This window comes from Balaenoptera ricei, chromosome 1, assembly GCF_028023285.1.
Source record: "Balaenoptera ricei isolate mBalRic1 chromosome 1, mBalRic1.hap2, whole genome shotgun sequence".
Taxonomy (NCBI): domain Eukaryota; kingdom Metazoa; phylum Chordata; class Mammalia; order Artiodactyla; family Balaenopteridae; genus Balaenoptera; species Balaenoptera ricei.
The window spans coordinates 95,882,881-95,896,100 of record NC_082639.1 but is presented as its reverse complement, the minus strand read 5'-3'; the positions used below and the strand labels follow the sequence as shown (position 1 = coordinate 95,896,100).

Genomic DNA, 13,220 nt, shown 5'->3' with positions numbered 1-13,220 from the left:
GTTTAATTGTTATTTGCAGAAAGGTTAGCCAGATACAAGTTACTCCACCATTATCAGAAGTGGAACCTCATATTAGTTTCTGATTCTCCATAAACCATGCTATTTGATACCTATTTGCTTTTATACATTCTTCATTTATCTGGGATACTGTTTCTTACATCATCTTCTGCCTTTACATAGCACATTCTTGATCATCTTCCAAGAGTCAGTTCTTGTAAGACCCTCACTATTTCTGGTAGACCTGGTTTCATACTCCTTTGAAATCTTGCTGAATCCTATACATATTTCATGCAATTTATTAGATGACCCTCTTCTTTTTTTAAAAAAATTGAAGTACAGTTGATTTATAATATTGTGTTAGTTTCAGGTATACAGCATATTGTTTCAGTATTTTTTCAGATTATATTCCATTATAGGTTGTTACAAGATATTGGGTATAATTCTCTGTGCTATACAGTTAATCCTTGCTGCTTACCTATTTTATGTATAGTAGTTTGCCTTTGTTAATCTCATACCCCTAACTTATCCCTCCCCACCCCCCCATTTTGGTAACCACAGTTTGTTTTCTGTGTCTGTGAGTCTGTTTCTGTTTTGTATATATATTCATTTGTATTACTTTTTAGATTCTACATATAAGTGTTATCATATAGTATTTGTCTTTCTTTGTCTGACCTATTTCAGTAAACACAATATTCTCTAGGTTCATCAATGTTTTTGCAGATGGCAATATTTCATTCTTTTTCTGCTTCCTTGTGTGACTTTTAAAAAAATTTTTATTGAAGTATAGTTGATTTACAATGTTGTGTTAGTTTCAGGTGTACAGCAAAGTGATTCAGTTATACATATATCCACTCTTTTTTAGATTATTTTCCCATATAGGCCATTACAGAGTATTGAGTAGAGTTCCCTGTGCTATACAGTAGGTCTTTATTAGTTATTTATTTTATATAGAGTAGTGTGTATATGTCAATCCCAATCTCCCAATTTATCCCTCCTCCCCTTCCCCCCTGTTAACCATAAATTTGTTTTCCACATCTGTAACTCTATTTCTATTTTGTAAATAAGTTCATTTGTACCATTTTTTTAGATTCCACATATAAGCGACATCATATGATATTTGTCCTTTTCTGTCTGACTTACTTCACTCAGTATGACAATCTCTAAGTCCATCCATGTTGCTGCAAATGGCATTATTTTGTTCTTTTTTATGGCTGAGTAATAGTTCATTGTGTGTGTATGTGTGTACATATGCACGCACGCACCACAGCTTCTTAATCTGATTATCTGTTGATGGGTACTTGGGTTGCTTCCATTAGATGACCCTCTTCCTGAAGGCAGGGATTTTGTTTTATTGGACACATATTTGCTGTTACAACAGTGGTTGAAAGAATGACTGTGAAGTTCATTATTATTTTCTTTCAGCCCTTAGAAACACTTTTCTTTAAAGTGCTTAAGGCATTTAACATTTTTTGATTCATAGAGAAGTCAGGTAGACACTCCCTTCCCCTCTCTGAAAAATCCCTTTTAAAAAGTTTTAAGTCTACAGTTATCTTACGGTTTTTTAGCAATGTTGTTCATTCCTTCCTATCCTTTCAGCTCTATTTTTATTAGACCTTTCTCATGTTTGAAAAGAAAAGAGGACATATTTTGGGAAATAAAATATTTGGAATATAAAGGATTTTGATTTCATATTAGGTGACATTTGACATCTTGCATAAAAACTTGATTGTTTAGAATTAATAGTGCAAATAGAAATCCTTCCTTTGAGTATGAAATTGTGATTACTTGCTACTGAAATTATTTTAATTATGGCTTCAATTTGATCAGCTTTGTAAAATAATTAAAGAATTTTCTGAAAGCAGAGGTACTTACAGTAACTTATAAGTACATTTGATTTATGAGACATTGGGAAATTAATTTTTTAAAGTCTTTTTTTAAAGAAATAATTAGTCCTATAAGAAAAACTTGGCCGGTTTTGCTTTAGGAACTTGAGTTTCATTTCTAGTCTTCGACATTGCTATAATTCAGATTTTAATCATTTTAATGTTTCATATTTTATTTTTCACAGGTTTCGTTATATTATCCTGAAACAGAAGTTTTTAGAAGCTTTATGTGTTAACAACGCAATGTCAGCAGAAGATGAGCCCCAGCATGTAAGATTTTTATTCCTAAAGGTTTGCGCCACAGTCTTGTTTCAGTCATAAGTATTCTATTCACTAAAACAAAAGATTAGTATCATGAGTTTTCAAAGTTTTTATGAGCGGCTGTGGGGCAAGATCTGCTCTTTTGCAGATGTAGTACTTTCAGTCTGTAGTGCTTCTGAATTTGTTCTGTGATTTAGGCAAAGATGATAAATGAGTGGCTATCTGGTTGGAGAGTGTGTGCTCCCCTCTTGTTTAAGGTGATATAGATAGCAAAAGATGTTTGACTTGATGACTCTACATCATTGCTTCTTTTCTTATCCCAGAAGTGGATTATGTTTACTTCCTCTTTCTTTGATCCAGAGGTGTGTTTTTTAACTTTTTTTTTTTTTTTTTTGGCTGCACAGTGCAGCTTGTAGAATCTTAGTTCCCTGACCAGGGATTGAACCCGGGCCCTCAGCAGTGAAAGCACAGAGCCCTAACCACTGGACCGCCAGGGAATTCCCCAAAGGTGTTTTTTTAATACAATGTGTATTTTTAATAACAATTTAGATTTAATGATATTGAATTCTTTTTGATTAGAGAGATACTTTTAAAGTTTTAATATTAGTATTGTTGTATCCAAAACCAAAGAAACTTTTATTAAGTGCCAGTAAGTAATCATTGAAAAAATAGAGCAATGTTTTTAGATAATGATGTTTAAAAGTGGAAAGAAGGACTTCCCTCGTAGTCCAGTGGTTAAGACTCCATGCTTCCACTGCAAGGGGCATGGGTTTGATCTCTGGTCGGGGAACTAAGATTCTGCGTGCTGCATGGTGTGGCCAAAAAAAAGAAAAAAGTGGAAAGAACACTGGAATATTAGTCAATAAGAATTTTTATTCTGTCTTCGTCACTAACCAACTGAATTACTTAGGTTAAATCTGCACCCTAACTTTTCCCACAGGGAAGATATAGAAGCTGTGCTATGCAAGCTCTAAGGTTCCTTACATCATCAAAAGCTTATGATCTGGGGCTTCCCTGGTGGCGCAGTGGGTAAGAATCCGCCTGCCAATGCAGGGGACACGGGTTCGAGCCCTGGTCTGGGAAGATCCCACATGCCGCGGAGCAACTAAGCCCGTGAGCCACAACTACTAAGCCTGCGCTCTAGAGCCTGCAAGCCACAGCTACTGAGCCCACGTGCCACAGCTGCTGAGGCCTGCGCATCTAGAGCCCGTGCTCTGCAACAGAGAAGCCACCGCAATGAGAAGCCCACGCACCGCAATGAAGAGTGGCCCCCGCTCGCCGCAACTAGAGAAAGCCTGCATGCAGCAACGAAGACCCAACACAGCCAAAAATAAATAAATAAATTTATTAAAAAAAATCTGTAAAAAAAAAAAAAAGCTTATGATCCTAAGATAATATTCACTATACAAATTATTGTAATTTGTTATTCAGTTAAGCTTCCTTTTGTTCTGTCTCTGCACTGTTTTTGTAGAAGTGAACTGTAGGTGTTCCCTTTCTTGATTTGCTTTCTTTCCCCACACACATTTGTCCTAAGGTAAGTTTGAGAATGGCTCTTTTGCTTTTTGAGTAAGCTGGAGTGATAGCAAGCTATAATAAATAATTGAATTTTGGCATGCTTCAGTTTCATTGCTAGAAAACTTAATTATCCTTACTCTTAAAAAATTATACATTTGAAAATGGTATTAAGTCTGAATTACAACACTTTTTTTATAGGTAAAAGTTTAATGTGCTAATAACCAAATTTTAAAATCTTTATTTTAGGAGTAAAAAACATTTTGGTTCCTGACTTGAAAGTTGTTAAATAGCCCACAATTATATGAGTATTCTGTGACATGAGTTTATCCTTTTGCAATTGAACAGTTTGTGAAAGTTTGTAAAGTGTCTTTATATTTGAATAAAATACTCTCATTGTTTTCATATCTCATAGCATCTCTCTTTATAGCAATCACTTATGTTTTTCTTACAGCTGGAATTTACCATGCAAGAAGCTGTGCAATGTTTACATGCCCTAGAAGAGTACTGTCCTTCTAAAGATGATTACAGCAAGCTCTGTTTGCTTTTGACTTTGCCTCGTCTGACCAATCATGCTGAATTTAAGGACTGGAATCCCAGCACTGCACGAGTTCACTGTTTTGAAGAGGCTTGTGTCATGGTTGCAGAATTCATCCCTGCTGATAGGAAGCTAAGTGAGGCTGGTTTTAAAGCAAGTAACAATCGTTTATTTCAGCTTGTAATGAAGGGCCTACTTTATGAATGCTGTGTAGAATTTTGTCAAAGTAAAGCAACTGGAGAAGAAATTACAGAAAGTGAAGTACTACTTGGCATCGACCTCTTATGTGGTAATGGTTGTGATGATTTGGATCTGAGTTTATTGTCATGGCTTCAGAATCTCCCATCTTCGGTCTTCTCTTGTGCTTTTGAACAGAAAATGCTTAATATTCATGTTGACAAACTTCTGAAACCCACAAAAGCTGCATATGCTGATCTTTTGACTCCTCTTATCAGCAAACTTTCTCCCTATCCATCATCTCCAATGAGAAGGCCTCAATCAGCTGATGCCTATATGACCCGCTCTCTGAATCCTGCTTTAGATGGCCTCACTTGTGGACTAACCAGTCACGATAAGAGAATTTCAGACCTTGGGAACAAAACTTCTCCAATGTCACACTCCTTTGCTAACTTCCATTATCCAGGGGTACAAAACCTCAGTAGAAGTCTCATGCTTGAGAATACAGAATGTCACAGTATTTATGAAGAATCCCCTGAACGGTAAGTATTTGCTCATGAAAATTGGGAGATCTCCCCAAGTGTGAGATAATCTAATTGGTGTGTGTGTGTGTGTTTTCTAAATGTTCAAGTCCATTTAGTTGAAAGTTAGTCTTTAAAACTTTATTTATAAGGCATTTTAAAAATTTTGATAATTACAATTATCAGGGAAAACCTTTATTTTTATATCTCGTATTATCATTTTGTTGGTTATAAAGGCAGTACATGTGCATTGAAGAAATTTTGGAAAATATGGAAGGGTATCAATAAGAGAATTAAAATCCCACACCATCTTGCACTTAGATGACCAACATTTTTCCTATGAATACATTTTTAAAAATTGAGAAGGTGCTATATATATTTTCATATAATTTGCTTTTTTCACTTGATAAATCATGACTTTTTCCCATATTTTTAAACATTTATTGAGGTCAATGATTAATGGTGTGTGCAGTATTCCATTGTATGACTGGATCATAATTTTACCTAGTTCCTTATTGTAGGAGAGTAGACTGTTTCCTGTAAATATTACTGTATTGAACATATATATATAAAAATCTCTGATTATTTCCACTTATCTTTTTTTAGTAATTCTTTATATACATACATGAGGAAATTAAGTATTAAAACTACCACTCAGTTTTTCCTTCAAACCTGGCTTGAAATAATAATTTCCTGATTAGCAGTTCTTTATTTCAAGGCTTAGGAAACTTCCTGCCTCCATTTTCCAGGAAACCCACTGGGGACACATCTTGGTTTCCTATACTCGGAGTTGATGCTATGAAGTATTACTATCGACTGCAATAAGTTCATTAAAAGCACAAAAACTAAACCTAAACCTTTTACTATTCATATAGGATAGTTGGAGGCATTCTTTATTGAAGAAGGAGCACTGGACTTGTAATTTCTGTTTCTAATTAAAACAGGAGGAGATCTTTAGTTAAGGGTTAAGGCACAAGAATTACAGGATAAATATTTATGGAAGCATTTTCTGTTAAGTTGCTGTGAGATTGTTGGGGTGGGTGGGTGTGATTTTTCTTTAATGTTCTTTAAAGAGAGGAGAGGATTCTGGGATCAGTTAAGTGAGGGACTTCCCAAAGCCTAGGGTGACTTTCTAAGGCATCTTATTGCTCTGTATTTTATATTTGAAAGATAAAGATGATATCTAGTGATACAAATGAATGAATATAATTTAATATAGGAGCATCCTATTATCTAAATCCTAAAGAAGTAGAGAATCTTGAGCATTGGTAGAGACTATCTTAAAGTTTTCTTGGACTTTCTGATCCCCTTAGAGAAAATTCTCATTGTCTGGGATGCTGGGCTTCAATTCTGGGGGAACTGCTGATATTCTTCTGAGTACATGAGATGATAGGATCTTCTTGGTTGATATAATGAATAGCGTGTTTTGAATTGTGCACCAGTGGGATTGCCTTTATAAAGAAAAAAGACACACAAAAATCCAGCCAAATTTGACTCTACATGTGCTATTCCCTATGTAAAGAAAGTATTATAAATTGAGGAATGACTGAATAAAGATGGAAAGAAGTGGAATATAAGTTATTAGACCATTATAGAATAAGCAGTGGGGTAAAACGTGACATGTCAAGAGGTAAGTAATGTATGTGTTATTAGCCGAGCAGTAGTAATAACCCAGAAAACATCTGTCATGTCTCTGAAATTGGAAAACTTACGAGACAAAGCAGTGTAGAACAATGAATAGAACATGGTCTTTGGAGTTAGACTTGGGTTTGAACTGTAGCCTTGCCATTTTCTAGCTGTGTGATCTTGGGATGGTTACTTAATCTCTCTGAGCCTCAGTGACCTCCTCTATAAAATAGAGTGTTGACTTGCACAGTGCTAAGCATGTGCTTAGTGCTTAATAAATATAAATTTCCCCTGTTCAGGGTCCATACCCTTGGAAAGTACAATGTGTCAAAAGGGCTACTAATAACATACTATGGGAGAGCTATTGTGCTGTGGATAAAGTATAAAAATTTACTTTGGAAAAAAGTTTACCGGGTTTTAAAGAATATTTTAGGTGTAATTAAAAAATATTGGAAAGCTCAGTTAGATCAATTATGTTAAAATGCAACATAAAGAGACTCCTGCTTATGGTAATTTGAAGTCAGTATTCATTTAAAAATATTTGATTGTCTACTCTCTGCTAGCACTGTGCTGCATCCCCAGGATATGACTGAGTTACTATGGTGAAGAAGAAGATAAAACACAGAAGAAAAGTTTATAAAAGAGTGTGTGGTATTTTGAAGGATATCTTTTCACTCGAACAGAAACCAACTCAAAATAAAAAAGGAATAAAAATCAGCTGAAATACGCAAGCTGTGACTATACAATATAATAGTCTCAAAATTAAATGGCAGGAAAAAAGATCTATTCTCAGACATATGCCAGCATTGAATTTGGAGTCTGAAGACCTGGATTCAAGTCCTAGCTTTATTTACTGTGTATTTTTGGGAAAATGACTTTTTTGAGTCTGTTTCCTCATGTGTGAAATGGGAGTTTTAACCTGTTTTACAGGTTATTTTGCAAGTTAAATGAGATAATGCATGTGGAAGTGCTGTGTAAATTGCAAAATTAAATCAAATGTTACTTTATAAAGGTTGTTTTATTCTATCTCTATACAGTTAATAACTCTTACAAATTCTAATTTATGGACTAAAATGGGGCTTCCTATGGTCATTAGCAGCTTACAGCACAGTCTGGTAGCTGAAAACTCTTCCCAGGTCTTTCTACTTCCTCTTCAGGGTGCATGTGTGTGTATGTATGTTTAGGTACTTAAGACTACTAGGCTCCTAACTAATGGTGCCTTTGTGAAGATGACTGTCTAGCTCTGCTTTCCTAAACCCTAGACCTATATTTTGATATGTCTTACATACTTCTGCCTGGAGAGGCCATTAGGAAGTCATCTCCTAATCAAATTCATTGAAGACAAAAATCACTTTACTTTTGTACTGGTTCCTATGGTGCCTTTTACTGATAGGTAATCTATGTGAATGTGGTATTTGTCATCTTTGGATAATCTTAGTTATTAAAAACTTTGAACAGCATAACTATGAAAAGTAGAAATTGCTAGTATTTTAGAAGACCGTTAGGAACAACCTGACATAAGACATCAAGCTTACTAATTAGTATACATTAAAAATATTTGGGGACTTCCCCAGTGGTGCAGTGGTTAAGAATCCGCCTGCCAGTGCAGGGGACATGGTTCAAGCCCTGGTTTGGGAAGATCCCACATGCCGTGGAGCAACTAAGCCAGTGCGCCACAACTACTGAGCCTGCGCTCTAGAGCCTACGAGCCACAACTAGTGAGCCCGTGTGCCACAACTACTGAAGCCTGCACGCCTAGAGCCTGTGCTCCGCAACAAGAGAAGCCACTGCAATGAGAAGCCCACACACTGCAATGAAGAGCAGCCCTTGCTTGCCGCAACTAGAGAAAGCCTGCGCGCAGCAACAAAGACTCAATGCAGCCAAAAATAAATTTTAAATAAATTTTAAATAAATAAAAATAATTAGTATAAAAATTTTTTTTTTAATTTGAAAGAGGTATGTTTAGCTTTTGCGTTAAGTGCAAAGAAAGCCTTTTAATAAAATCTCAACTATTCTTAAAATTTTATTGTAATATATTAGAGGAAAGAAAATTGATGTTTGGATAACAAAATAACAGATTAAGAGTTCTTTAAGAGAATGTAGGCATTACGTCATCTAACCTATTAATTTGTAGGTGAAGCTGAGCCACAGAGAATGTAAGTGATTTTCCCAAGGCCACACACATCATTTTAGATGGGAACCCCCCTACCCTCCTTGCTTAATAATCCTGTGCTCTTCCATTATAAGCACATTCTATTTTTAAAAATCCCTTACATAGTGTACTTAAGAGAAGAAAGTAAAATTAAAAAATCTGTTTTTGTGCATTTGATAACCACTTAGGCTAAATACTCACTTTTTAAATTAAAATTTCTCTAACTACAATATGTTTTTCTTTACCCCTACCTCTTCCTTTTTGTTTTTTGCCCTGAAGTGATACACCTGTTGAGGCACAGCGGCCTATCAGCAGTGAAATCCTGGGCCAGAGTTCAGTTTCAGAAAAAGAGCCTGCAAATGGAGCACAGAATCCAGGACCAGCTAAGCAAGAAAAAAATGAGGTAATATTTACTACACCTCGAGTCTTTTAGAGTTATTCTCTTTGTAAGAAGTGATACTATTTGCTTGGATAGAACTTAAAAAGAATTTTCTGATATTTGAGAGTAGGAGAGAGAATATCTAGATTTTCTTATTTATTAGATCATTTTCTCCCCTCTTCCTTAAGAATTTATAGTATTTTTAGTTATCACTATATTTTGGAGCATTTTTAATGGATGGATTTATTAACAATTTAAAATATCACAGTTGACATTGCTCCTACATGTTTGAGCACTCACGTAATTGAACTTGCATTAAATGTGGACAGCTTGTATTTTAAAGATATATGCTCTATATTTTGCTAATTAGATTTAATGAGCAAGAAATTATGACATTTATAATATAGAATAATATTTTATCTAAGCCTTTAGAGTTCCAGATTATTTTTCTGTGGTGCTTTGGGAAGGAAATTGTACTGTGAAATAGGGTGTAAATTTTATCTTATATATATTATCCCACTTATAAGGGGTGAGTAGGTAGGTTTAATAAGTTGAGTAAGTTTTCTTGGTTTTGACTAAATATTTAGAATGAAGTAGAAAAATTATTCTTAAAAGTACATATGGATATGCACAAAACAACAGAATCCCGAAATATATGAGGCAAACATTGGCAGAGCTGAAGGGAGAAATAGACAGTTCTGCAATAATAGTTGGAGACATCAATACCCCACTTGCAGTAATGGATAGAATATTTAACAGAAGATCAGTAAGGATATAGAGGACTTGAACAACACTGTAAACCAATTGGACATAATAGACATCTATAGGACACTCAACAGTAGAATACACATTCTTCTCCAGTGCACGTGCAGTGTTCTTCAGGATAGACCATGTGTTAGGACGCAAAACAAGTCTCAATAACTTTTAAAAGATTTGAAATCATGTAAAGTATCTCCTCTGACCACAGTGGAATGAAGCTAGAAATTGATAACAGAAGGAAAATTTTTAAATCCAAAATTTGTAAAAATTAATCAGCACACTCTTAAACAACCACTGGATCCAAGAAGAAATCACAAGGGAAATTAGAAAATACTTAGAGACTAATGAAAATGAGTACAACATACCAAATATACAACAAAATTATGGAATGCAGCAAAAGCAGTGCTCAGGGAAAAATTTATAGCTGCAAATGCTTACATTAAAAAAGAAGAAAGATCTCAAATCAATAACCTAATTTTATGCCTTGAAGAGCTAGGAAAAGGAAGAGCAAGCTAGACCCAAAGCTAGCAGAAGGAAGGAAATAATAAAGATTAGAAGAGAGAGAAGTAAAATAGAGAAAAGGAAAACAACAGAGGGAATCAACAAAACCAAAAGTTGGTTCTTTGAAAAGATCAATAAAATTGACAAGCCCTAAGCTAGACTGACAAAGAAAAAGAAAACACAAATTACTAAAATCAAAAATAAAACTGTCAACCTTACAATAATGAAAAAGATTATAAGAGAATACTGTGACCAGTTGTAAGCCAACAAATTAAATAACTTAGATGAAATGGACAAATTCCTTAGAAACACAAATTACTAAACTGACTCAGAAAGAAATAGAAAATCTCAACAGATCTATAATGAGTAAAGAGATTGAATGAGTAATGAAAAAACTTCTCAACAAAGAAAAGACTGGGATAAGATGGCTTTACTGGTGAATTCTACAAACATTTAGGAAGCGTTAGCAATCCTCAAAATTTTCCAAGAAATATAAGAGGAGGAAACACTTCCTAACTCATTCTGTGAGGCCAGCATTACCCTGATAGCAAAACCAACTGAAAATATTACAGGAAAAGAAAACTACAGACCAATACCTCTTATAAACATAGAAGCAAAAATCAACAAAATACTGGTAAGCCAAATCCATCAGCATATTAAAAGGATTGTGCATTCTGACCCAGTGGATTGATTGCAGGATGCAAGGTGGTTCAACATAAAAAAAAATCAGTTTAATACACATCACATTAATACAATGAAGGAAAAAAAGAAACAACATGCAATCATCTCAGAAAAGACATTTGAGAAAATCAAACACTTTGCTGATCAAAGCTCTCAGAGAACTAAGAATAGAATGGAACTTCCTCAGCATGGTGAAGATCATTTATGTAAAACCAACCTAACATCATACTCAATAGTTAATGACTAAAAGCTTTCTCCCTAAGATCAGGAACAAAGATAAGGATGCCTGCTTTCATTGCTGCTATTCAACATTTATTAGAAGTTCTAGCCAGAGCAGTTAGACCAGAAAAAGAAATAAATTGGAAAGGAAGAAGTAAAGCTATCTCTATTCACAGATGACATGAATATTATATGTATAATCAATAATTCACAAGACAGCTACTAGAGCTTATAAACAGGTTCAGCAGAGTTGCAGGGTACAAGATCAACACATAAAAATCAGTTGTGTTTCTATACACCAACAATGAACAATCAGAAAAGGAAATTAAGAAAGCGATTTCATTTACAATGGCATATAAAAGGATAAAATATCTGGGAATAAATTAAGGAGTTGAAAGACTTGTATGCTAAAATCTACAAAGCATTGCTGAAAGAAGTTAAAGAAGATCTAAATAATTGAAGACATTCTGTGTTAATGGATCGGAAGATTTAATACTGTTAAGATGTCAGTACTACCCCAGTATTATTTACAGATTCCATGCAATTCCTATAAAAATTCCACCGCCTCTTTTGCAGTAATGGAAAAGCCAATACTCAATTCATATGGAATTGCAAGGGACCTTGAATAGCCAAAACAATTTTGAAAAAAGAAGAACAAAGTTGTAGGACTCACACTTCATAATTTCAAAACTTACTACAAAGCTACAGTAATCCAAACTGTGTGGTACTTGTATAAGGATAGGTATATAGACCAATGGAATAAATTGAGAGACCAGAAATAATTCTGTATATCTATGGCCAACTGATTATTGGCAAGGGTGCCAAGTCCATTCAGTGGGAGAAAAAATAGTCTTTTCAACAGATGATGCTAGATCAACTGGATTTCCACATGCAAAAGAATGAAGTTGGACCTCTACCTCACACCATATATAAAAATTAACTAAAAGTAGATCAACAACTTAAGTATAGGACCTAAAAGTATAAAACTCTTAGAAGAAAACAAAGGGATAAATCTTCACAACCTTAGATTTTGTAATGCGTTCTTATGTATGATACCAAAGCTTAAGCAACAAATGTAAAAATTGATAAATTGGACTTCATCAAAATTAAAAACTTTTGGATTTCCCTGGTGGTCCAGTGGGTAAGACTCCATGCGCCCAATGCAAGGGGCCTGGGTTCGATCCCTGGTTGGGGAACTAGGTCCCACACATGTGCCACAACTAAGAAGTCTGCATGCTGCAACTAAGAGCCCGCATGCTGCAATTAAAGATCCCACATGCCACAACTAAGACCCAGGGCAGCCAAAATAAATAAATAAATATTTAAAAAAAAACCTTTTGTGCATCAAAGGACATTATCAAGAAAGTGAAAGGACAGCCTACAGAATGGGAAAAATATTTGCAAATCATTTATCTGGCAAGAGTTTAATACTAGAATATGTAAAGAACTACTACAACTCAACAACAAAAAAATCCAATGTAAAAAAGGACTTGAATAGACACTTCTGCAAATTGGCTAAATGTCTATAAATGGGCAAAAAGTACATAAAGAAGATGCCTAACATCACTTGTCATTAGGGAAACGTAAATCAAAACCACAATGAAATATAACTTCACAACTACTAAAATGGCTAAAATCAAAGCAATGGAAAATAACACGTGTTGATGAGGAAATAGAGAAATTTGAGCCCTCATACATTGCTGGTTGGTATGTAAAATGGTGCTGTCACTGTGGTTTCATAGTACCTCAAAAAGCTAAATATAGAATTACTGTATGACCCAGTCATTGCACTTCTAGGTATATACCCAAAGGCGTTGAAAGCAAGGATTCAAACATATCTGTACATCCATGTTCATAGCAGCATTATTTATAGTGGCCAAAAGGTAGAAATAACCCATGTCCATCCACAAGTTAATGGATAAACAAAAGTGATATATCCATACAATGGGATATTATTCAGCCATAAAAAGAAATATGCTACAACTTGGATGAACCTTTAAAACATCGTGTT

At 34.7% G+C, this 13,220-nt stretch overlaps 1 protein-coding gene across 1 annotated transcript in view; it reads left to right on the top strand.

Moving 5' to 3' along the window:
- Positions 1–13,220, top strand: part of WDR47 (WD repeat domain 47) — a 54,267-nt gene that overhangs the window by 21,093 nt on the left and 19,954 nt on the right. The window contains exons 4-6 of the mRNA XM_059927110.1: positions 2,069–2,153; positions 4,111–4,913; positions 8,950–9,073. Coding sequence (XP_059783093.1) covers positions 2,069–2,153; positions 4,111–4,913; positions 8,950–9,073 — 1,012 coding nt within the window. The remainder of the gene's footprint in view (positions 1–2,068; positions 2,154–4,110; positions 4,914–8,949; positions 9,074–13,220) is intronic.